This window comes from Ursus arctos, unplaced genomic scaffold (genome assembly GCF_023065955.2).
Source record: "Ursus arctos isolate Adak ecotype North America unplaced genomic scaffold, UrsArc2.0 scaffold_29, whole genome shotgun sequence".
Lineage (NCBI taxonomy): Eukaryota > Metazoa > Chordata > Mammalia > Carnivora > Ursidae > Ursus > Ursus arctos.
Window position 1 is genome coordinate 9,978,034 of NW_026622974.1, and position 27,492 is coordinate 10,005,525.

The 27,492-nt window shown below is 35.6% G+C and overlaps 1 protein-coding gene across 16 annotated transcripts in view; it reads right to left on the reverse strand.

Moving 5' to 3' along the window:
• The window catches only part of MMUT (methylmalonyl-CoA mutase), a 164,738-nt gene that overhangs the window by 122,907 nt on the left and 14,339 nt on the right, over positions 1–27,492 (reverse strand). For 6 of the 16 annotated variants that reach the window (XM_026507275.4, XM_048219756.2, XM_048219755.2 and 3 more), the window contains 8 exons: positions 27,008–27,256; positions 24,149–24,260; positions 23,009–23,124; positions 20,786–20,901; positions 18,472–18,603; positions 16,874–17,021; positions 12,937–13,104; positions 10,422–10,759 (listed from right to left, as the gene is read on the reverse strand). In XM_026507275.4, the coding sequence (XP_026363060.2) occupies positions 10,631–10,759; positions 12,937–13,104; positions 16,874–17,021; positions 18,472–18,603; positions 20,786–20,901; positions 23,009–23,124; positions 24,149–24,260; positions 27,008–27,256 (1,170 nt within the window). In that variant the 3' untranslated portion in view covers positions 10,422–10,630. Of the gene's footprint in view, positions 1–5,489; positions 5,698–8,857; positions 10,034–10,421; positions 10,760–12,936; positions 13,105–16,873; positions 17,022–18,471; positions 18,604–20,785; positions 20,902–23,008; positions 23,125–24,148; positions 24,261–27,007; positions 27,257–27,492 lie in introns of those variants that run through there. The other 10 variants (XR_008956230.1, XR_008956232.1, XR_008956229.1 and 7 more) reach the window with 5 other exon arrangements.

Genomic DNA, 27,492 nt, shown 5'->3' on the forward strand with positions numbered 1-27,492 from the left:
AGAAGATGAAAAGGGAACAAGGGAGAATTTCCTAGGATGAAGAGAAGAATGAGTTCCTGCCCCATTGCCAAGCAAAGACCAGCAACAATTTGTCCTGTGCTGCATTGCCAGCTGAGGGTCTCAGATGGCTGAGGGGCTAATCATTATTTCACCCCAACTGGGATGTGAAACTTTCAGGAAGTTACTTTACCTTTCTAAGTGTCAGTTTTCTCATCCTTTAGGAAAAGGGAAATGATCAACTATGAGTAAATGTCACATACCTTGGTAAAGTTGAATTCAAGGGAGCTGTGCTTATTCATTTCAGCTCTGTTCCCCCATGTGATGTGGTACCAATCCACAGCTCCCTGAGTAAACAAGCAGACTTTCTTTTCTTCTAAGGATACTCAGAGTATCGCGAGCCTTCTTCACTGTGTTTTAGTCAATTCCTTATATCGCCTGGACTATACTCCTGTTGGGGGGTGGGGTCATTGAGAAGGCATGACCACCAGTTGATCCATAAAATGGGCCTGGGCAATCAGAGGCTCCTTCCCCACTCTCTTGTCCTTGGAATGTACATTTCACCCACTATTCCCATACTAGGAATCACTTCAAGGACAACGCCTTGAGAAAGTCATGTGTTACTGACACCATCTGGACTGTGTATGTGACAGAATCCCATTAAGGATTCTGTATAAACTTAAGATTTTGATGGCAGATAGTAGGAATCTACTAGTCTTGCTCAGGATAAGATAAGCCTGGGATACCCCACGATACCCCCAGAAACTCCCAAAGTTGCTAACAAACACCCACCTTCCCCTAATTCCTGATGGACGAGAAGAGTCAATTCCATTTTGGCAATCAAATCAGTGACAAATGCTTTTTTTTTTTTTTTTGCCTCTAAATAAACAATAATTTTTAGTTTTGGATGAGAGGCTTTTGGTACAAGGGTCATCTAGACCAGGGAACAAGAGAACACAGTAGGTGAGGGAGGGCAGTCTCTATATACTTGGGAAAAATGAGAGGCAAATCTCTATTGAATCAATACAGCAAAAATAGCCAAGAGGGCAGAGTCTCTGGCTCCTGCTGAAATAGCCTGGCTGAGTCCTGAATGGTTCTGCAGGGAGGACAAGGAGGATGGGAGGGACACGGAGAACAAAGCAACAGTCTGCGGAAATGGAGCAAACTTTGGTGTTGCCACTAGTTTCAATGCTTGACTCCACCGCTCGACTGGAAAGCCATTTAAGCACCCACCACATCCTTCTTGGAGTGATTGTGATCATCCAATGTCAAGTGGCCAGCAGGACCAGCGCCGTTTGTTCTACCTCGGCTCCAGCTCTTCCTCCCGGGGTCCTCCACGTCTGTTCTTTCTGGTTGAGGGCTTCATCTTCTTTATTCAGCTGTCTTCTCCCTCCACGCCAGATGTTCATTGTTAATGAGAGTTTATTCTCTTACCACAGAACTATTTTTGGTTATCAGATCATTTGATGTGAACACCAACCAATCAGCATAGATATGGGAAACTATGCCATATTCTTAATCCCCGAAGAGTATGAGTTGAGAAAGCCACATCCCATGGTCTCATGTAGGTCCCTTCTGACTGAATGAGCCGCGCAGAAGAGTCCTTGGCCTCCATTTCATTAGGTACGTTGTTCTTGATGATCTTTAATTCCTCCTATTTATCAACACTGTCAGGACTTAATTTCTATCCAAAAGTTTACCTAAAATATATGTATTAAGCCCTAACTCTTCTTTATCTTTCCAGTTTTTTTTTTCCTTAAATCTGTACCACTAGGAAACTCTGAATGAATTTGCTCTAAGCAGACCCTTATAGAAGTCATACAACTAGAAATGTAGAAAGGCACTGGGAAATGGCAGAGAAGTTCATGGAAAGTACAGAAAGATTTTCTGTAAGCTAATGTAAAGGGAAACTAGGAATTTCCCTTACCCGTACTCAAGGTATTCTTAACAAAATTAACTTGACCTGCTGTTACAAAGGAACTTCTAGTTTTAAACATTTGGGATGTGCTTAGTTGAATAAAGTCTCAAAAATTTTTTTTTCCAATTTAAAATTCTTATGAGTTACATCCCATTCAATGGAACTCTCATAAGAGAGGTCAAAAGCAGAAATAATTTTTAAAAAACCACACACACAAGTGAACAAAAAGGCATGCACTGACATTGTCTGTTGGGTGAGGTCATGGAGAGGACGTGACTGCCAATTGACTTGAGAGCTGGACCTGGGCAATCTGAGGCTCCTCACCCCTCCCCTGTCCTTGAAATGGACATTTGCCTGCCTTTCCCATGGCCAGAGCCATTTCAAGGACATAGCCTTGAAATTAAGATCTTGTTGAGATCATCTGGACTAAATTCATGACTGAACCCAGTTAAGACCTCTACATAAAGTTTTAAGATTCTGGCAGGCAGGTGTGGAGATCCACTCATCTTGCAGCCACAAGCCTCATAAGTAAGTTCCCTTGCTTATTAAAACTACCACCTAGCAATCTGCCGTGGTCTGCCTCTTCTTCAGTCTCTCCCTGCCCTCCAACTAGAGGGGCCAATTTCATATTGCATCCGGGAAGTTCCTGAGATTGCAAACCAACACTACCTGACCTTCAAGTAAATAGAGCAAATCCAGATTTGTGGTCATATGAACTATGCCACACACATGGCATTTCAAAATATATTTCAGGGACCAGTCCTCCACTGTGTCATTTAGTGTCTCATGCAACAGTGATAGCTTATTGCATATGAAGGTGAAAACTGTTGCTGCAATGTGCACAGTTGATGGAGAATAGAAGCAGCTTCCTCCGTAGCTAATAAAAGGCCATCTGGAGATAGCCTTCAACACTGATGTTACATTTCATTTTTTTAATGCACTAGAGATTGCATGGAAAATTAGGTTTTGTGAAAGCCAGCAAAGTGGCATGTCTGTTGCCTTTCCTTGGGACTTTGTCATTTATATTTATGATATTGTTTCTAAACTGACAAGGTGACTCAAATCAAATCCATTTACAGAACTTACTTTGAATGTGCTGCTGTAGATTTCTATACATCACAAATCCGCACCTTGGAAACAGACTAAATATCACACCTTACGTACTAGTGTCCTCTGATATCTGTAGTAGTTAAAGTAAAATAAAAAATCTGATTTTTTTTTTGTTCCAGTCTTAACTGAGGGAAAAATTTGTCCACTGTCTTATTGGATAACCCACACATTTGTTTTCTCTCTCTCTAAGGGAAATAATACTAACATTCCTCATTGTTTACGCTGTCTGAGACACACATTCATATAGAAAAAACACTCAAGAAGAGTATTAAGTATTAAGAAAACTGAGACTCATTAGGACAAGTAGATAACTTTCCCAGAATCCAACAGGTAGAAGCAGCTGAACTAGAACCTAGGTCAGTCTAATGCCCACGTCCATGCTTGTTCCACACCTCCATACAATTCACTGAGGTTGAGCTGGGCTACTGCCTCCTGGCAACACAAACATAAAAGCCTGCAGAGGAAGCTTGATTGAGGACAGAAAGCAAAAAAGGAAAATGTATATTCATATTGGAATCAGCTTAGAAACAGAAAACACTATACCCATCAATACCCACAATTAGGTTAGTTTCGCAACACCTGCATTTCTTCACCACCATGTAGTGGACCTTCAGCAGACACAAGAAGTGAAAATTTTTTCTTTTAGCCCTGTGCATGCACACACACATGGACACACACACAAATACACACATATGCATGTTAAAAATACTCAAATTATTTAATGAAAATAACGAACTTGAGGAGGAAATGTATCCAGTGTAGCCATATAGGGAATGGGTAAGCACTCCTTAGCACACGATTTTCTTTCCACTCTTGGTTCCCTATGGAGTGTGGAGTACCTACTAACATTCTCTTCAGAAAGTGTTCTATCATCCATGTGTTGGACTCTCCTGGTTCTTCAGCTAAATTTGGCCTCAATAAAGCCACATTTTCATTGGGAATAAAGGTGGGGTAGTAGCGTAGATGAGAGCATAAGCTGTGCACAGGTGACTAACAATATACCTTGGCTGCCAATTTCCCATTGTGCAGGAAAATCCAATGCAAGAATATGCCTCAATCTGCCCTTTTTCTCTGCCCCTCCCCATTCTCTTACTCACACAAATACCCTTCTTTCTCCTTTAGCTCCTTTATAATCTCTTCCAGATCAAAATTCACGTATGTAAAAAGATCTGATATGCATTGTCCATACGACTCCCAGAGTTATCTGCAGTTTACTCTCAGTCCTAAGTGGAATTAAAGATGCAGTCTACTGTTCCAGGAATTTCTAGCACAAGCATGCAGGAAAGTGTATTTTGGGGCAACATCTCTGGAATCATAGTCGTTATTTCTTCTCTTGCTCTACAAATTTATTGTCCACATGGATAGCAACTTTGAACACAGAAATTTTGAATGGGTAAATGCCATCTTTTATCAAGTAAATCATGGTAATCCAAATTAGCCACATCCTCAGGAAAAATATTCTCACTGAAAAATTTTTACTCCAGTGAAGAATGATTCATGCTCACAGATTCGCTAAAGAACCTTCAGCTGAGTTCTTAGCAAATGTAAGTCTATAATTATCTCAAATGTCTTCTATAATAAGCATTTTGGAGGGCAAAAAGGATACTTGGAATCCACACACACACACACACACATAATTATTTTCTATTCCTGGTTCTTTACCTCGTAACCAAAATACCAAAATAAATATTCTAGTCAAAAAGCCTGGGGTGTGGGGGGAAGAACTGTCTTTCTGTTTGGGCAAGCCAAACTAAGAGTGATTAATTCCTTTCACCTGAAAAGGCAGGGAACACAGCTGGTGTTCTTTTTTTGGCCCTATTGCAGACACCATCTCTCTGAACGATTTTATTTAAATGGTGCCGCCAACATACTTACAGAATACAGCGTATATCTGAAAGTTTTGCTTTCTCCCCCAAGCTATGGAATGATTTGCCAGTGAGGCCGGATTCCTTTGTGACACGTATTTACTACAGTGACCCTGGTTTTGAGTGTGAAGTTTACAAAATGGACTGAAACTATTGTGGGCTAAGCTGCATTTGTACTGAGAAATCATTAAGGATTCCAAAGCAAGAAATATCTCCCTAATCAGAGCTGCCTTGGCCAACCCTAGGCAAAAAGGGAAATGCAAAATGTTTCCTCGCCTCCTATCTCATTGGCATTTGAAAAAGCTATTATCTATCACAAAGACCTTAGTTATAAAAAAGGATGTGTGAGAAAAAAATTCCTATAGCTCAGATAAAAATACATATATATATATATAAAATTGTGTGGCTGCTTCAATAATATACAAATTTATCCTCTACTGAAATCAGTGAGCTACCTGGAGGAAATCAATGTTTTAAAAAGATTTCATGGTACGATGTGAATAAATGATAAAATCCATATCCTATTTTCAACCTTATCATGAATTCATGCTTCAGCCGCACTGTCCCCATTTCCCTGAATGAGCTCTGTTCCCACCTACCTGTTACATACTCACACTTCTGCCCACTTAACGTCTCTCATTGTTTTAGGCTCCGGGGTGTTGTCTCCTCTTTGAAGCTTTCATTTCCCCCACTGGAGAAAGTTGGCAACTCCTTTTGTGTCCTCACAGCACTACGTGGAGACCTCCTTTACAACACACAGTCACAATCTCCTTAGGAGCTCATCTGCTGCGCACTGGCTACCAGCCCCTTGAGAATAAGAAGCATGTCAAATGCATGTATTATTTTTATTTCCAAAGGCTAAAAGTGACGCTAGCATAAAGTGTAACAATAATAATTACTATAGAAAACATTTATTGGTCTTTGCAGCATAGTTGAAAGCAAGTTTCATGCATTATCTTATTTAATCCTTAAACATTTGATGTGGGCTCTATCATCATCCGTCTTCTAAAACGGAAAATCGCAGCAGAATCCTTGCAGGACTACGACCGCGTGAGACTACAAAGTAAATGGCTCCCCCTGGAGTTCGGCAGTGCGCGCAAGCTGTGCACAATTAGCAATGGCCTCTCAATGTTTTTAGAATCAAATTTAAACGTTTAATTTTAGTTTATTGTTATTATATATTATATAATAATATATTATCATTATTAATAATAATATATTATTATACATTATTATATTATATATATAATTAATATATATTAATTTTTTACTAGATGAATTTGTAAGTTTAAAAAATATTTTTAGAAGCCTTGGGTGCCTTAAACATGTTAGAGGCAAAGGGGGTCATCTGCCTAGTGTCCTTTTAAACTTACTGTCTAGATAACCATTTGTTCTGAGAGAAAATTGTCACTAAATTGCTCTGATGACCATATATGGTCTAATATAATGACAAAACTAAAGGAGATGATAGGACAGACTTTTGAAGTCAAGTAAAAACAATGCAGAAAACCTGAGAATGTCATCACTGTTACTCTATTCTTCTACCGCCCCAACCCCCACCAAGCAAGTTCTAGGCTAAGCTTTTCATTCACAGAAAGAATTAAAGAGCAAAAATGTCTTTTTGCTATTGACATATGTAATGCTTACTGACCATGTGCAGCTCTGCTAAGACATAATGAAACCTAGTATGTTTTTATTTTCCAAAGCAATATTAGAATTTAACAAATGGTAACCAACCAATGAAAGTACATATTACATAAACTCATGACATTTATCTTAATTCTATTTTGACCATGATCTCAGAACCAAAAGGGTATTAAAAGAACAATCCTGAAAGAAGTTATTAAATTCTGCATTGCTCTTTTTTAAGGGGTTTCAGGGAAATTTGTGTTTTGTGTTGTATGTAAATACTCTTAATATCATGCCCTGATCTCATGTTAAGTGGTAAGACGAGGTCAGTATAACAAGAGGTTTGAATGCAGAGGGAGGAAATAGGCCATGAAGAATTCGTAACTTAAAATGAGTTAATGTGAATTAGAGACGAATTTACTAAATAGAATTCAATAATAATCTCATATTCAAGGTCATATTCTAGCTTCACCGCTAATGAAATCATTTTAGCACAAATACAGCACAGTTCATGAACAATTACCAACATGTAGTTGTATTGACCACAAATTACAATCACAAAGGATGACATTAGGTGCATCTAAGCAAATTATTAAAGAGATGTGCTTTTCCTGACAGTGTTTACAGAGCCTATGGGTCTCTAAGATGGGCATCATTTCAAATATTTTTTCAAGGAAATAGAGTAATCCTGAACTTAGGGAGACACCTACAGGTACAGCAGAAAAAAACAAAAGGAAGATCAGAGAAACGAAACGATAGCATTATGTTTTTTCAGGAAAACCAAAATGATTTTTCTTTGAAAATATTTTTGAATGCTGAGAGAATTTTTCATAACGTTAGGCACAAGTTTTTGTCTAACGACCTAAAGGATGGTTTATAATTCTTCAGAAATGGAGTCAGGATTTGCCTATTGGTAGGAATAACATTAGTTGTTACCATCATCAGCATCATTTTTACTGTGTTTACCAGATAGCAATAAGCCTATTCACATATTCATCAGTTTGATGTTTTTTTCCCTCATTTAAAATAAAAATATACCTGGTAAAACAAACATCTTCTACATTAGCAGTGTCTTAACATAAATGGTTTTATTAGCTCCTTTTTTTCTTTTCTTTTTCTTTTTTGTAAAGGAAAAGTTTTTGAGTAGTATGAAGTGGATAGGAGTTTAAAGATGCTAGTGGAGTGTGGCGGGGACCCATGGCATAACCTTGTCTGTAGGTAGATAGATCTAGAGCTGTTTAACAAACCCCTCAGCTGTCCCCTCCGTTTTATGAATCCCCACACCCTGAAATGGACATCAGAGGAAGAAATCATCCTGTTGCTTTAACTCTTCTACTTTCAAGCAGGTCTTGTTCAGAAAGGGTGCCTCTTCAAAGCTCTCCTCCACTTCCTATACTATGATAATATTTATATAACACTGACATTTCCATTAAGTTGCAGGGAGAGGATTTTGATGTCTTCATAGTACCCTTAAAGACATCATTCTAGTGTGCTTTCAAAGCCAGAAAAACTCTAGTATTGACAGAAGGATCACTGGAAAACAAATCCCATAATTTTACCTTTTCCAGATTTGACATTATGCCAATATATCCAGTCTCAAAACCACTGCACATCAAAAACGGCCCACGAAAGAACAGCCGAAATAGGTGAAGGGATATAGCAGATTCCACACAGTGAATACCAAGGATCAAGAGCCTTTTTTTTTTTTTAATAAAAAGACAGATTCTGTCAATTCAATCTCCCAGAATAAGATCTTATCCTCTCTATGTTTGACATGTCTGAGCAGCACCTGAGCAGATAGTTTAGATACTGAGAATTTCTCAAATACTTAATTCTTTTTTTTTTTTTTTTGTTAAAGATTTTATTTATTTGACAGAGAGAGACAGCCAGCCAGCGAGACAGGGCACAGGCAGGGGGAGTGGGAGAGGAAGAGGAAGAAGCAGGCTCCCATCGGAGGAGCCTGATGTGGGGCTCGATCTCAGGACTCTGGGATCATGCCCTGAGCCGAAGGCAGATGCTTAACGACTGAGCCACCCAGGTGCCCCCTCAAATACATAATTCTAAGCCTTCTCTCATCGCCAGTCTTGCTCCATTAAAAGGCATCTTCCACACAGCAGTTGTGCTGAACACAAATCTTATCGGATTACTTCCATAGTGAAAACCCTTTTATGATTCTGTCTTTATCTTCAGGATGAAGTCCAAATCCCTTAACTTGTCTCTGCACATAACCTGGCTCCTGCCTACCTTCCCAGTTTCTGTAAACCATTCATTTATTTTTCAACAACAGTAATAATATAATAACAATATTAACAGCATTTATAAAATACCACGTCAGGACTATCCTAAATACTTTTATTGTGGTAAAATACATGTAACATAAAATTTACCTTATTCACCATTTTTAAGTGTGCAGTTCTGCAGCTCTAAGTTCATTCATACTGCTAGCAGTACAACCATCACCACCATCCATCTCTGGAACTTTTCATCTTCCCCAACTGAAACTTTGTAATCATTCAATTCTTTAATTTCCCATTCCCTTTCCCCAGGCCATGGCCACCACCATTCTACTTTCTGTCTATATGAATTTGACTATGCTAGGAATCTTACATAAATGAAATATATTTGTCCTTTTGTGACCGGCTGATTTCACTTAGCCTATTGTCTTCAAGTTTTACCTATGTTGTTGCATGTGTCAGAATTTCCTTCTTTTTTTAAAGCTGAATAGTATTCTAAGTATATACCACATTTTATTTATCCATTCATCTATCAAAGGACACTTGCGTTGCTTCTACATCTTGGCAATTGTGAATAAAGCTGCTATGAACATGGGTGCACAAATATCTATGTGAGACTCCACTTTCAGTTCTTTTGGATATACACCTAGGAGTGGAATTACTGGGCCATTTGGTAACTGTTCAATTTTTTTGAGGAATCATACCATTTTTCCCAATGGCAGCAGCATTGTATGTTCCCCCCAGCAAGGTACAGGACTCTGTGATAATTTTAAGTAATAGGTACCTAGAATAGGTAATCAACTTGACTGGCCACGGGTTGCTCTGATTACGTATTATTTCTGGGTGTGTCTATTAGGGTGCTTCCGGAGGAGATTAGCATCTGAATCAGTGGATTTAGTAAAGTAGATAGCCCACTCCAGTGTCTGTGAGCATCATCCAATCTGTGGAGGGTCTGAATGGAACAAAAGGCAGAGGAAAGAGGAATTCCTTTTATTTCCTGACTCACTAATTGATCTGGGACATATCATATCATCTTTTCCCGGCCCTTAGGCTGTGATTTACACTACCGGCTGTCTTGATTCTCAGGTCTTCAGACTTGGACTGAGTTATACCACTAGCTTTTCCAGGTATCATAGCCCTTCTACACTCCAGCTTACATCATCATTCTGGAGAAAGCCGTATGAACAACCTAAGCACTTTCATTTTAGGGAATATTCATAAACATCCACTCTCCTGGGTCTTGAGCCAAGCCCAGCAGTAAGAAGGTCACATGTTCATGCCTAGGAAGAAAGTAAAGTCAGATTTGAAAAAACATTCTGCCATTTCCTCCTTGTTCCAACCTTTAGGTCTGATTTAATATTCTTACTGAAGTGACTCCAGTAGAACTTGGTTGAAGATCACCACCATAATATACTTTTCTACATAAATACTCTTCCTTATTTTTTGCAAGATAGGTGTAATTATTTTGTTCATATATGGATTTTGTTTTCTGGTGTTCAAGTCACATAATGCTAAATTGAAGATTTGGGACTAGATAGACCTTTTTTTAAGGTAAAGTTTAATTTTTAAAGTAGAAATAGTTTTTAAGAAATACTTCAAATAAATATCATGACTTTTTAAAATAATACCTTTGTCTAGAGTTTCTGATGAAGTATTAAACATGGAAAGTTTTTAAGGGTATATACTTTTTTTAATTCTTAAAGCGAAACTGTACATATATAATTAGAGCATCACAAAATTCTTATAAGTCAGGTATTTTAATGTAAAGCTTTCAGGAAAACACATATCAAGTACTGAATTAAACTGAAGACATGGTTTTACTCTCTGATTGTCATCGAAAGACTATTTTAGAAAAAAGCTAACACAAAAACAGAATGTTACATAGATTGCTGCTTCTTTTCCAAGCACTTCTCAATATCATCAAGCACTTGAACGGCAGCCTTTGGAATTCGAGTCCCAGGACCAAATACATTGGAAACTCCGACTTCAAACAGAAATTCATAATCCTGTTGAAAGAATTTGTTTAATTAATAGAAGAGACAATATTTCTAATTTCAAAGAAATGAAAGTAGGACAATGAATGCTGTCCTTTATTCTTTGTCCCTGATGCCCCCAGTTTTCTCAACCAGAAAAAATTTCGCATTTGGAGCCGAAAAATTCTTCCTTCCCTGGCACTGCTAATAATAACCACTAGCACCCATTTTCCAAATACCCAGTGTGTGATAGGTGGTAAGAAGCAGTATAACCCACCGATCAAAAACTTTTAAGCCCAAAACCATATAATTTTCTCTCGCCTAAATTTTCACTACTTGTCATTGTTTATGTTAAATTTACTATCACATTATAGGTTTGAGTTTACAAGGCTATTTATGTCCTCTAAGATATTTTGTCTGCAGTCAGTAAATGGTGGTACTTTTGGGGTATTTTGTTTTGTTAATTTTTCTATTTGAATATAATTGACACACAGTATTAACATGGTTTCAGGTGTACAACACAGTGATTCATGTTTATACGTTATGCTATGTGTACACATTGATGTTGACTGCTATAAATATATTATAAAGGACACTATATTAACACACATGTGCCATTACAGAAAATAATCTTTAGTCTTTAAACTCACAGGGAGAAAAGTATGGAAAACATCTACAGATGTTCTGAGTAATTCAAATATCCAGAGGGTTAATACAAATTCTGTGACATATATTTCTTGAAAATGTCAGCTCACTTAGGTAACAGGTCTGTCTGTGTTTTTTCTCAACTCATAGTGCAATTCCAATATTTTGTGCAGCCTAATTATTTTGGTTCTTAAATTTTAATATCACATCTAAGAGCTTAGATACTATAGACTCTAAAACTGCAATACAGATAAAAGTTTCCATAGATAGACAATAAAGAATAAACGTCCTTTATATTCCCACATAGTGAACTATATTTGTGAAAATAACAGGCAAGTATGTTAACAAAAGCAGTTTTGTGTTGACTATATCACCTTAAGTACTGCGTTGTTAGAAAGAATAAATAATATATAGTTTGCTTGCTAGTCCCACATTATATTCAACCTCACGATTTCATGCATGTATTTTCTGATTTCATAAGTAGTATATAAGTCACTATTTTATATTCTGAGTGATATGGAGGAAAAAACACTGTAGACCTAGACATAAGATCACACTTCACTGAGAGATTCCTGCTCTAGTGGAAGGGTCTTTGTAGCTTCTATCAATTATTTACTTGGAGCAATATCATATACACTTCCTCTATTTTTTCCATTCTCAATAAAAAAAGAAAACTTGATATAATTAAAAACTGGATTGCAAGTAGACCAAATTTATATCCTAACTAATTATTTTTACTGACAGGTAAGGCAATATATGGAAGGTATCCCCCCTCCCCATTAATAAATGAACTGACATCACTGATTGTTACCTAGCGTTCATTTCTCCTTTTCTTAGATGAACCACATTTTTGTTCAAGAATCCACCTGTTCCCCAATCAGGGGAAATTCAAATTATTGAATTTTCAGGACAGGCTGATTCCATTTATTTCTGAATTAGGATATTTTTGACTCTAAGAAAACTACACCCCAATCAAATTAGCTTTAATGGAAAAGACGTTTTACAAGACCATGTAACTGATACAGCTCTGAGTCAGAACAACAGTCGCGGTGGAAACATGGAAGAAATGAACAAGGTAGCTGCTCTCAGACAACCGAAGCAAGTGCTGCCGACGGGTTAACCGAAGGACCCACTTCATCACCACGACAAAGAGTGCTCCCTGTCCGTGCCTAGGCGTTGATACATACGCACTGTGTTTACCATTTCTCTCTATTATACCTGTGGATTTTATTACTTTTACCCTGTTTCTTTTCCATCATTCTTTACTGAACACGAAGAAAGTAGATCTCTATCTAGGTTACTAGTTTGCAAAGAGGTAATTCCCTCATGGAAGCTTTGTAAATTGTTAAGTCATACACAATGAATTATAATATAGCTTGAATAGAAAACAACGTCGCCCACTTTTTTAGTAAAATTTACTTAGGAAAATCACCAGGAAATAATTTAGATCAATATCTACAGCAAATATATCTTTAATAAATGTATACACTAAAGGGGAACTACATATAAACTAATATTACTCAGGATTCCCATCACAGTACTAGGAAAATATAGATGAACAATACCTGCGGTGGTATCACCCCTCCACACATGACAAGAATATCTGGCCGTCCCAGGGAGTTGAGCTCTTTGATGAGCTCAGGAACTAGGGTTTTATGACCAGCAGCAAGTGTGCTCACACCCACAGCGTGCACATCTGCATCCACGGCCTGCTGGGCCACTTCACGGGGAGTCTAAACAATCACGGGGAAGAAACAAATCATCATTTATTCCAAAGAGTATTTTAAAACTATTATCTACATAATTGGCATTCCATGGTTTTCCTCATTAAAAATCTTGAAGTGAATATAACTTCATATTTCATCATTCTCAAATCATAAATACCAACTCAACCAATTGATAAAATAAACACCAGTGTTGTCTTTACTTCTAGCCCTAGAATTTATAACTAGATTTAAGTCACACCAAAATATAGTTCCCCAAAAAACCTTTTAGGATAAGGAATATAGGCAAAATATATTATCTCTTCACATCACAATTTTTGAAAAACAAATCTGTTGTCTTATCAACATTTATTGAGTGGTTGAGCAGTATAAGACAACATGGTATAGTGTCTATGTGACTCTTAGGTTTTAAAATGGAATGGGAAGCAAGACGGCACACTAGGAAGCCCAGGACCTTGGTCTCCTATGAAGACACTGAACTGACAGCCATATGAATCAAAATAACATGAGAACTCTAGAAAACAGTTAAGGGGCTACAACACCCTGGCAAATACATAAACAAGAGAAGGAATGGTGCCAAGAAAGCTGTTCTTCATTATTAACTGGATTTAACCAGTATACTATACAGAATCATAAAGGATATTTTCAAGTATTCAATTATTAACTGAATTACCCAGAATCATATTCATTCTCTGCAAAGAGTCTGCGACATTTGCTTTGATAATCTGCATGTATTTAAATAACTTCATATAAAAGACACCTACAAGTTTCTCATTGTAAATATAAGTATATTGAGAAATTTGGGGAGGATAAAGTTATCTCAGAAACCACTGAACAATTATAAGGTCAAAAAAATTATTACAATCTGAAAATTTCCTTAGTTTTGCAATATTTTAACGCTCATAATTTCAGTGTGAAAACAAAAGATCCTATGCTCTCGGTAATGAAGCCAAATTCAAGAATATCTCTAAGTAAATTACACAGCATACTGGAAACCTTCCGTCTGTGAAAAATATAACCTATGAAATTAAAACATTTAAGAAAATGTGCATATTCTTGGTAATGATGCATTAAGAAATTTAATTGACTTATCCATGATGGGTCATTCACATCATCCATGTTACCAAAATTCATTAGATTAAAATTCCACTTAACAATTCAGTTCCATGCTTTATGCTTATATGTATTAAACTGTATTTTATGTTACAAATAGTATTTTATGTTAACAAATACAAATATGTATTTTATGTTATCAAATAGTGAACATCCTAAAACTTCAAATATAATTTTACTTAATTCAGACACAGAACTGCAGGTAAGTACCTTCATCCACAGGTAAGTTTTTCTTTTCTATTTTTAATGACAAAGTTTTATGTTAACAAATTTGGTGGTACTAAAAGGTTAAATTATATTTTAATAGATGGCATGTAATGGGGAAATGAACTTGCAGCTCTTTGAAAAATTCTTGTAAGTGCCAATGGATGACAACAATTGTTTTTAATTACTTTTATTTTGTAAAAAATATTTCCCAAAAGCTGATTACAAAATATTCTGGTCATTATTTAAAACAAACAAAGGGGCATCTGGGTGGCTCAGCTGGTTAAGCGCTGGACTCTTGATTTCAGTTCAGGTCACGATCTCAGGGTCCTGGGATCAAGCCCCACATCGGGCTCCCCGGGGAGCAGGACATCTGCTTCTCTCCCTCTCCCTCTGTCCCCCCCTCCTCTCTCTCTCTCTCCCTCTCTAAAACAAACGAAAAGCTAAAGTAAAAGGGTAGTAGAATATAAGTAAAAAACGAGAATGGGAAAGTATTCAACTGAAAGGAAGAATGAAAGCAATCTAAATATATACCTTTATTTAATCTAAAATATATTTGAGGTTCTTAACAAAACCTAGCTTAAATGTATTTATGAATTTACCTACCAACACAGTTCAAAGATGTTATCTCCACAAGTTCAGGCTAACTCTTCATAATAAAAACGCCTTCTAGACTTTTTACAGTAATATTTAAAAATTCATTGTTGAACACTACATCAAAAACTAATGATGTATTATATGTTGGCTAACTGAACATAATAAAAAAAAATAAAATTCAAAAAGGGAAAACTCTTACAGATTCTACAGGGGATGGGTCTCTTCGGGAACATTTACTTCTTTGCTGGTAAAAATGCAACAAATACTCTTTGTCTTCATCTTTGTTGACCCATCTACAGTGTGGAATAACAGTACTTCCTTTTCCCTGAAACTGTCCTTCTTCCTCAGTTTTTATCTCACTCCTCACCCCATTCCCTTCCCCTTCTTTGCTTCCTCCTTCTCTTTTTCCTTTTAATGTTCAAGTTCTCATCTTGCAATATACATTCTTGATGGGAAGTTAAATCAGTTTGCATGGTCTTGGTACCATTTATACACTGACAAGTCTCAAAATCTTACTTATAATGGAGGCCTAAAGCCTCTCTTCTACGCTCCAGAAATGCATATCCAACTTTCATGGTCATCTTCATCTAAATGTTCCATATGCCGGTTCTCTTAAGCCTGCCTCCTTATCGTAAATGGTCCTTCTTTAAATTTTCTTCACAATCCTAGCCGACCTCTGCTAAGACCCTGACAGTGCCTTGGTTAAGGCTTGCCTTGCTTCTCACTCAGGTTACTGAACATCTTAATTGGACTCCTTGCATCTAGTCACGGCTCCTCTCCACTTCAGAAAGTGATTTTCCTGGAAAGTGAGCTTTCTAATGTATACATTTGATTGTTACTCTGCCTAAACACCTTTGGAATAATGTTCAAACTTCTTAGAATGGCACATACAAGGCTATTCATCGTAATCTACATATCATCCTAAGCTCTGTATTCTATTTGTACTTAACATCTCACAGTCACCTGAAAGCATCATGCCTCCATGACTTTGCACCTCTGCACCTCTGCCCAAACCAACCCTTCTTCGCATGTCCTTCCCTGCCTTGCTCTCCAGGCTTCCAAAAGGCACAGCTCAACCATAAGTTCCTAGAATATGTGGACAAGTTCCTTATTCAAACTTTAATTACATTAATTATTACTCTGTTGTGATTACTGGTAAGTAAATCTCTTTCTGTTAGGAGTCTGTAATCTCCCTGATGACAAAAATGATATCTTATTCAACTAAGAACCTAGCATTTGGTAGATGATCAATAAATATATAGTGGAAAAAGCTTTTAATATGAAAGTTATTACAGTGTACTCAACCAAAGATATTTTGTAGAGAATGACTGCTGTCTCTCTCTATAGAAAATTTCAGCTTCATTTACTTCCAACAAATTATCAGCCTGCTGGATTAAATATTCTGTGATTAAATAAAATACTACGGGAGAGTGACAAGAAGAGAAAATCTAATTATGAATTGAGCTCTCATTCTGATGCTTGATTCCCCTTTCAAAGCACTTTCCACCAATCCAATGTGGGCTATCTTTCCCACAAATTATTAGTCAAATCTCAATAAATGATACAATAAGATTTTTGAAAGTAACCTTCAGTTTCAGACGCCTACTAACAATTTTAGTTACTGATACTGATTTTTACAAAGTCTGAGATACAAGTACATTAACATAAATTACATTAATTTCCTATTTCTGTCATAATTAACTGGATTATATGCGTTCAAAAATAAATTGGGGAATTTGTTGAATTCATTTTCTTCTTTTACAACTTGAAAAACATCATCACAGTTTATCATCTTATCATTATTTGTTCTAAGTATAAGTGATTTATGACATTCTTTTGAAATTCCCCCAACAATTTTCAATACCTGAAAAAGAGGACCTATGTCCACATCAAAACCAAGGTCAGCAAATCCTGTAGCAATAACTTTTGCTCCTCTGTCATGTCCATCTTGTCCCATTTTTGCCACAAGAAGACGAGGTCTGCGACCTTCACGTTCCATAAATTTATTAACCCTAAGAACATTTTAAAATATAGCAGTTATTAAAAAGTAATAATTATAAAATACAATTTATACATTAATTGTCCCAAGGTAAGACATACAAACTATGATTTATTCACAGCAAATCTTTCAAGTTTATTTAAAAACACCTTTTTGGGGTGCCTGGGTGGCTCAGTCGTTAAGTGTCTGCCTTCAGCCCAGGGAGTGATCCCAGGGTCCTGGGATCGAGCCCCACATCAGGCTCCCTGCTCCACTGGGAGCCTGCTTCTTCCTCCCCCACTCTCCTGCTTGTGTTCCCTCTCTCGCTGGCTATCTCTCTCTGTCAAATAAATAAATAAAATCTTTAAAAAAAATTAAATTAAAATAAAATAAAAATAACACCCTTTTATATCTGTTTACTCATATTTTGTGAATATCTCTATTTTAAATTGAGAATTCCATTAAAGACTGGATATGCTTACCACCTTCCCCTTAGAGGAAAGTCTGAAAGATGGCACAGCTAATAAGCCCATAACACTCGAGAAATCACAGTGAAGCAAGGTGAGGAAATGACAACTTTTCACCTTCTTAAAGCCAGTCTCCAGAGTATAATATGCATAAATATTTATTTAAGAGTCATTTATACAATATAAATATTGTATAAATATAAATATATAAATATTTATTTAAGAGTCATTTATACAAATGTGACTCACTAGTTGCTTTGAACTGTTTGTATCTCACCTACTCATCACAAGTGTGAACTCCTCCAAGCTGACTGCAATGCGGTGCCTTCTAATGACATATAATCAAAATATCTGCCAGCTTAAATCAATAAATTTATGCCCCACATTAAAAAGTACTACATTTGTTTTTGTTAAAAGAAAAAAAAGTTCCATTTTGATGACTTTCAACTTGGATGTTTTGATATTTATCTCATTTATAACTAGCAACATAAAAAGAGGGATATTTATTAAAAAGGCTGAGAAAAAATCATCAGGAAGCTATATTTACACCTGGGAAGTATGATCAATTTATATTAATTTATAATTCCTAATCATGTTTGACAGTGCTATTTACTGTCAGTTAGAAGAGCCTGATTTTAATTTATGCATAAATGGCAACCAAATACTTATTTTCAAACAGGAAATTATTTTATAATTATTTGAGCAATTAAACAATTTGAATAAACTTAGGAAAATATTAAAGTACACTGTAGTAAGGAGACTGAAATAGAAGTACGTAGGAGATATGAAGCAATATCAATGTTAGTTAAAAAAAAAAACACATTTGTTTTAAATGAGAAACTCCTAAAGGGAACTATGGTGAAAATTCAAAATACTACATCAGTAAAACTACAGACTAACAGGAAAGTCAATTCAAACATTTTCCAAATGGTGTGTGAGAAAATTAAGCCTGTAGTTGATTCACAGGGATTATGTTAACAGAAAAGACATTCTAGTGAAAGAAATCTCACATATTACCTCTTGATAGCATATGATATCTCTTTACTTTCTCCAAATTCCTGGCGATATGCTCCACTCACCATACGATCATTAGCTTTATGTTCACCAAACACCTTTTTCATAGCATCTGTGATTTCTCCAACTGTACATCTAAAATATTAAAATTATAAAATACAGATTCTATTAACATCATCATTTGAGATAAAAATATTTACTTACTTTAATATTCAATATAATTAGATATACTTTATTACCTAAGTAAAAAATATGCTATCAAAAATCTTATGGTATTTGTCTCTCTCTATTTCGCTTAAATAAGAATTTTTTTTTACTACATTGATGAAAGCATCTTTCCTCAGAATATTTACGAAGAATGATTCTGGATGCCTTTATACACAATAATCTTTTTAACATTTGTTAACTAAAAAATAACTGAATGACTTAAAAACTATAAGTAAATAAGCATGTAAACGTTACTGTATAATTCACCACTTAACAATACAGATAGGTAAAGAGAGCAAAGTTCCCACTGATACTTTTTTTTTTTTTTTTTTTGAGACAGAGAGAAAGAGAGGAGGGTAAGGCAGAGGGAGAGAGAGAATCTTAAGCGGGTTCCACATCCAGTGTGGAGCCCAACACAGCGCCTGATCTCCTAGCCCTGAGATCATGACCTGAACTGGAATCAAGAGTCAAGACGCTTGACTGCCTGAGCCACCCAGGGGCCCCTCCTGCTAATACATTTTGATAGAAAGTAAGTCTTTTAGCATATTCCATCTATTTGTTTACTAATTCATTCAACAATTATTGAGTGCCTAATATGGGCCAAGCATGGTAAGTGCTAGACATATGATGATAAATAAGACTGGGGTGGGAGTGGGGGGATGACCTGCTCTTACACAGCTTATCATTTAGTCAGGGGATATAGACAATACACATGCACACAAATGAATTAATAAGAATTTCATATGCTAATAAGCACTATGAACACACTGGGAAAGCTATTCTAAAGATATTGAAGATATGAAGATAATAACTTTTTAACTAAGACCTAAATGATGAGAAGGAGAAACTCAAGGGAATATAAGGGGGAAAACTGTTTGAAAAAGAAAGTACTAAATGCAAAAGTTCGAGAGGTAGAAAAACATGCTCTTTGTTCTACAACTAGAAAGAAGGACACTGGGGACACAGCATTTGAAGGAAGCAGAGTCATATCTCACACAATCTTGCAGGCCATGGTAAGATTAGGTTTTAATTTAAAAGGCATGGGAGACCATTAGAGGACTGTAAGCAGAAGTTTTATTTCTTTTAAGAAATTAAAACTGGAAAAAAAAAAACCCAAAAAACAAAAACCCAACCCACATACTATTTACTCCACCCTTTAAGCACTTAAAACAACATGTTAAAAAAAAAAAAAAGTTCATTATATTAAGCAATAAATAACAAAAGCAAAAATAATTCATTTAGTGACATCATGTATTGGGAGAAAATTTTCTGTGGTTACAGTACAGGATCTATTTGTTGATTTTTAATACACCTTTAATAGCACCACATGCTTACAGAACAGGGACCCCAGGGTATCACGAATAACGCTCTATCTGCTCAAACCCTGGTGATAGCCAAGTACTGTGCATGAATAAAATGTCTAGCTGGCCGCCCGGCTGTGCTGTGTCCTGAACCACACTGTGGCAAATGAGTTCCTGGGGTGCTCAGCATGCTACCTTTCATCCAGTGAAGGAAAGGGGAGAGCTTAAGCATGTTTCCTGCTCAGAAAGGTTTCATGATGCCCTTGGTGAAGAACATACATGAGTTCATTTATAATTCATTACCATCTAGCTGCTAAAATGACCAGCTTCCAGCTTTTCTCTGGAGAGGGAAATGAGTAAGGTACCTAAACAGTTCTCACTACCTTATTTTGCCAGTAACTGAATTTGACAAAAGCAATCACTTTTGCCCTGTTTTATTCATTTATTTGTAGAAATGTTTAGACCTACATTAGCTAGTTACTAATGACCTGAAGGTATTTTCCCTTGTAACACAGACTTTCTCAAAACCTGAGGACTTTATGCTTGGTATATTTTAAATGTTAATGTTACATTTTTAAATTTTATTTAAGAAGATTAAAGCCTCTTAATGTTTATATGTTTAAAAAAACCATGAATGCTGTAAGTGCATAGATTCTTAAGAAAAATAAAAACTAACTTCATTTGAGTTTACAATATTTTCGTTTAGGTTCACATGGTTTATACGATGAACCTTTTATTTAAATACACTTTGAAAAGCCAAACTGGTCAACTTCTGGTATTTGGAAATCTCCAAACTTAAATACCCTCACCTTGCACGAGTTGCATCCACTGCAAGAGCCAGAATATTCCCATCTCCACTGGCAGCACATTCAGTCAGTGCAGCAAGACAACGTTCAGCCAAATCTTGATCCCTGCTGGATTTGACCTTATGAAAAAGGTCAAGAAAAGGGACAATTAAGTGAATAGAGCATAAAACAGAGATCAGGAAATTGGATACCAATATACATCACATAGAAATTGTTCCATAATCCTAAACTCAAAAACAAAAGGAAAAAAAAGGAGAGAATAATACGTATCCTAGGTCTGATACTCATTCAATTTATTCATTCATTCATTCATTCATTCAATAAACATTTAAGGACTTCCTAAAATAATACTGAATTCTGCATAACCCTGATAAATCAGAAACAAGCAGGTTAACAATAAATAATAGTGGTGACTCTCCCAAGCAGTACATGCTATTTAGGCTTTACTAATGTAACAAGACATGGAAAACAAGTAGATCTTTTACATGAGTAATTTCAAAGGCACACTAAAGAATAATAGTGACAAAGAAGAAAAAATAATAATAATAATAGATTACAGCTTAGAGAATACTTCAGTTATATGTTGTTTTCCTTAGCTAATTAACAACATATTGGTAATAATATGCATGTGTATGGTTTTTCTTTATTTAAAAATGATCCAAAGAGGGGCTCAGTGAGTTAAGCAATGGACTCTTGATCTCAGCTCAGGTCTTAATCTCTGAGTTGTGAGTTTAAGCACTGTGTTGGGCTTAAAAAATAAAAATAATCCAAAAAGAGAGAAAAAGAGACAAGCGACAATGAGAAATACTGCAACAGAGACAAAAAGACAATGAAAAGCATGGTCAAAAACTTTCCCCCTCAGGTCCTAGCTCTACTCTGCTCTGCCAACAACCTGCCTATACAAAGTTATCTAAAATCCAATTTTTTACAAGTTTACACCATCTATAAAAGAGTCTAAAATATGATACTGCTCAAGATGCTACTAAAATTATATAATATCTATAAGCAGAAGTGGACCAGAAATCTTATACTAAGGGCAAGGAAAAACCCAACTCCATTTTCACTATTGAATTTCTCTCTTGCCTGAAATAAAGTTTAACATCATTTATGGCAAATGGAACCCCTCAAGCTGTGAGGGTGCAGAGTTAATAAAAGCCTAAAGTATAAGAGAGGAGAAAAGGAGTTTTCCAAATATAATAAATGTTGAGACTTTTGTGATGACTGAAAATAAAATGCTACATCCTAAGTAGGACCTTTTAGAAAAATGACAAAAATGTGAGAGAGGAGTTATTATCTCCTGACTGAGGGTGAAAATGGAAATAGTGTCATTAAACATCTGCCATTAAAAAAAATGGAAGATGATAGTTGTGCATTCGGTCTAACTGAACAAATTCTATCAGATTCCTAAAGAACATCTAAACTGAGGAGGGAAAAAAAAGTCAGATCTTAAAACTATCACAGGGAAAGTAAACCGAGGAAAACCATTAAAGATCGCTAAAGAACATCAAGTTTCTTGCCTTAGAAATAACAGTAATTATAAAAGCCAGAGATTAAGAGACCACGGTAGCTTCATACAATAGAAATATATAAATTACAATATAAGAATATGTTTTATCTATCTTGGTATTTCATATACATTGATTCATCTTGGCAAGAAATTGGAAATAAAGTTAGGATAGTACTCTAGTTTCAATCGGAATAAATATGTTTCATTTATAAACTATATCTTACTAAAGCACCATTAAAATATATTTGACCTAAAAAAAACAGAAAGCAAATGATTCTTTCATAGTAGTATCAGAAACCATGGTCTACAAACAAATTACAGTGAGAAGCCCTGGCTTTAGATACTCTGAACTTAATTTTGTTGTTAACTTTGAGTGAGTTACATAATCATTTAAGCCTCTGTTATAATCTGTAAATTATGGGAGGTATTATTATTATGATAGTGGTTTTTAATAACAATATGTAAGTTTCACAGAGGCAGCTGTCATGATTTAAAACAGGAGTGTCTGCTGTCAACAGACTTAGATTTGAGTCTTGGCTATTCAATTATTTATTCCAGACAAGTTTCTTAATCTCCCTTACCTTTAGTTTCCTTAACTTTAAAATGCTGGGAAATAATACCCCCTCATGTGGTTGTCATAAGGATTAAGCAAGACAATGTAAGGGCTTACACAGTGCCCAGAACACAGAAAGCACTCAAAAAATTATAGCTATTATTACCTTCTTGAGTTTTTCAATCTGTTTGTTACGCACTGAAGTATTATCAATCGCCAAAACTTCCACAGATTCTTCTTTTTCCAGTTGGTACTTATTTACTCCAACAATTATTTCAGAACCTATTAATTTCCCAGAGGAAAATAATATGTAGATTCTATTCACAAATAATTGCCTAATAGTAAAGCTTTGATCATCACATACTTTCCTTATAAGCTTAATATTTTTAAGTAGTATTCTTAAATCTTAATGAAACTTCAATATAGATCAGATATGTATCAGAATCTCTGTAAGGGAGGACTTTTATTATTCTCTCAAACTATATGCTGCCCCAGAGTTTCTGATAAACCCTCTTCTAACACTGAAAATTAAAATAATAATAGCAGCTACATCAAGATTTATAAGGAAGAAGATTAACATCCAATAGCGTTTCCAATATATTCTTGAATTCTCTTACAGCCACTTTTAACAAAAAGTACTTTTAAAAAAAGTACTTTTAAAATTTGTAAGTAATAAACCAGAATTATAAAGACATTTCCTTAACATAGTAAGCCTCAAACTACCAGATTATTACTGTATCTAAAGACATCCTGCCACCCACCCCCTCCTCTTATTTCCTTTATTGAACTCATCACAATCTATAATTATCTTATTTATTTATTTAATTGTTCCTTTTCTCTCTCTCTTACTAAAATGTAAACTCTAAGGGTGCAGAGAGCATATCTGAGCTATTCACAGTTGTATGCCCAGACGTAGTACAGTGCCTCAAATGCTAAATGGTAAGTAAGTGTTGACAGACTGAATGAATAAATAAATACTCCAATGCAAAGCACAATGACCAATAACAATATCACCTTTAATACACTGGAAATACCCACTTACACACGTATATATACACAATGGGCATACCTCCACGCATACTCTACATATGCTTACCCCTGTGCATCCATGCATGCAAAAATACAAACAGGGAGATGGACAGATAGATAGAAAGATAGACAGGAAGATAGAGATGAGAAACATTTTATCCAATTCCATTTTTCCATTACTTTTGTTTTATTAATTATGTATGTTATCTTCAAACAGAAATTAATATTTCCTTTTAAATACTGGATTTCACACATAAACATTTTCATTTTATCTTACCAGAATCTATTCTTGCTTGCCTTCGGGCAGCACATTCTTCAATTCGAAGTTTAGGTATTCCTTCTGCTACAGCTTTGGCCATTCCACCCATCTCTTCAATTTCATCAATGAGCTAATAAGAAAAATAGATTAATAAAACTGGAAAAGAATATAAAGATATTTTTATAAACTGTACAAATTAGTTACATCACATAATTACTAATATTAATAAAGTCATAAACTATCTTAGTGGTAAGTTTATTGTTTCATAAGAAAAGAATTAAGTTGGGGCGCTTGGGTGGCACAGCGGTTAAGCGTCTGCCTTCAGCTCAGGGCGTGATCCCGGAGTTCTGGGATCGAGCCCCACGTCAGGCTCTTCTTCTATGAGCCTGCTTCTTCCTCTCCCACTCCCCCTGCTTGTGTTCCCTCTCTCGCTGGCTGTCTCTCTCTCTGTCGAATAAATAAATAAAATCTTTAAAAAAAAAAAAAAGAAAAGAAAAGAATTAAGTTGACTTCAAGAGCATTCATTAGAAATTCTACAGAGTTAGGGGTGCCTGGCTGGCTCAGTCAAGGGCAGCATGCAACTCTTGATCTCAGATTGGTGAGTTTGAGCCCCACGTTGGGTGTAGAGATTACTTAAATGAATAAATAAAAACTAGAAAGAAAGAAAGAAAGAAAGAAAGAAAGAAAGAAAGAAAGAAAGAAAGAAAGTCTACAATTAACAATACACTACTGTGTATTTGAAAGCTGCTAAGGCAGTAGATCTTAAAAGTTCTTATCACAAGGAAAAAAATCTTTTAACAGCGAAGTATGGATATTAACTTATTCTGGTAATCACTTCACAATTCATACATATATCAAATCATCATGTTGTATATCTTAACCTAACACAATGATATGTCAATTAAAAAAAGAAATTAAAGTTACTTGAAAATAGAAAAACTAAGATGTAGATTCTAGAAAACACAGAACCTCTCACTCAAGTCTTAGGAGTAAACTAAAAATAACATCAATTCTCTCATCTTCAGTTACATAAGTGACGTATTCATGGTCACATAAATAAATATTCTTTAAAAAGTGTATTTCAAAATGCAATTTTATTTTTGATTTGAGCAGCAGAGTAATGATTTAACTCCATCCTCACTGATACTAGGAAACATCTAAACCTTTAATCACAGCCTCATGTATATGTGAGATAGTGGGGAAGTGAATGGTGGAAGGGATGAGATGGTGGGGAAGTGAATGGTGGAAGGGTATATGACTTAGCAGAAAGGAACAAAGTTAAACTTGTTTTTCCTTGGAAGACAGGAAGCTAAAAAGAGGGGGGACTACTTTAGAATTTGCAACTACCCCTCTCCCATTCTGTCAAGAGAACCAAAGTTTACTGCCTGCAGAAAACGGACCAAAGTTTACTTAGGCAGAAAAGCAATGGGTTATCAAACGCCAAGTACAGAAAGAGGCAAGAGCAAGATGCCTTGTTGAAATAAAAACGTGCATTCTGAATAATAACACTAAGTACAAAAGGCACACAGAGAAAACAGACAATACAGGATATAGAAGAAAACTTCAAAAAGTATAATTAATATCCTCAGAAAAAAATTAGATTCTGTATAAATGAAACAAGTAGTATAATAATACACAAGGGAGAAAAGTAGAAAACAAAAATGAACTTTTGGAAATTAAAAATATGATATATGAATTTTAAAGCAAGTAGAAATGTAAAGTTGATGACTCTCCAAGAAAACAAAACAGTATTTCATGGATGAGTTACAGAACAGATAAGAACACTAGAGTATCTTGTAAGGACGTCCCTACCCAATAATTAGGAGTTCTAGAAAGAGAAACCACAGAAAAATGGCAGGGAGAAAATTATCAAAAAAGTAATAGAAGATAATTTCCCAGGGCTATGAAAACATGAAAAATGGGGGAGTTAAAAAATGACCACCAAAGGTTCAGTACAATGCAGGAAAAACACACACACCAAAGTCCAGCAACTCGAAAATAGAGATCCTGAAACTGTTAGAAAGTTCCTGAGAGTGAAAATAGCATCAGATTTCTAAACAGAAATAGTGGAAGCTAGAATAAAAGGCTAGGATAAAAAGTTGATCAACGCTTACACACTCCCAAATGAAAATAATTTCAAACACAGACTATCCATCAAATACCAGAGTAGAATGAAGACATTTTCCAAAGTTTGACGTAAGTCATCTCCCATGTACGACTTTTAGAAGAGGTTCCTATGAGGTATGCTTCAAAATAACAAGGGATAAGTCAACAGAGGTAGACACAGGATTTAGGATGCAGATTCAACATAGCAGAGGTAAAAAGAATTCCCAGGAGAATGGCAAAGGGAAGTCAAAGACTGCAATGGTCAGCACGTCTAGAGAGAAACCAGTCTAAATCAAATGAGAGCACTGGAGGACTTCAGAAGGATATATCATTGAGATATAATCGTATTGGTAGTATTATGAGACAAGAGAAAGCAGAGGTAAGAATCAGCTAAAATACTAAACTACCATACTACGAAGCAATAGATAATGCCTAAAATTGATGGAATTAGACCTAGTACATATGTGTCATTCTAAAATATGGAGATAAAAACAAACAAAAAAGATGCAGTGATTCAAGGAAGCAGAAAAAATGCAAGTAGAAGACAAAGGACTGCTTTTTTTAACTCTTTGAACAAAATATTTAATATAAATACAAATGCATTTTATGTTTCCATTTGTATACTATTAAAGGTGAATCTAAAATTATTTTCTCTCATTTCATAAATCTTGATATAAACCTATAAATGATTTGATTTATAAATCAAAATACCTATAAATCTTTATAAATCTGTAAATCTTAAAACCAAAGTTTCAAAGAGGAGAAACTGACCTTCAAGGCAGCATCATAAACATCATTTGTGAGAGATTCCATCATATAGGAACCTCCCCAAGGATCAGCCACTTTGGGAATCCCGGATTCTTCTTGAATAATGATTTGTGTATTCCTGGCAATTCGAGCACTTTTCACAGTTGGCAAACCCAAGGCTTCATCAAAAGAATTTGTGTGCAAAGACTGAGTCCCTCCAAACACTGCTGCCATTGCTTCTATTGTAGTACGAATAATGTTATTATAAGGATCCTAAAACATTTAGTGAAAAGCAAAAAGTCAAAACAAGGCAACAGTTGATAAAAGATGCTATGATTAAGCAGTGGCTCGTGCATACTTATTTTGCCAACGTCTACGTTAGGCTTCAGATTTAACAGGCACTCAACAAATGATTTATTAATAAATGATCAATGAAACAGATGAACAATGTACTATGAGATAAAAATTTTGGGGTTCATTCTGTTCCTGATTGTGATTTGGGCAATTCA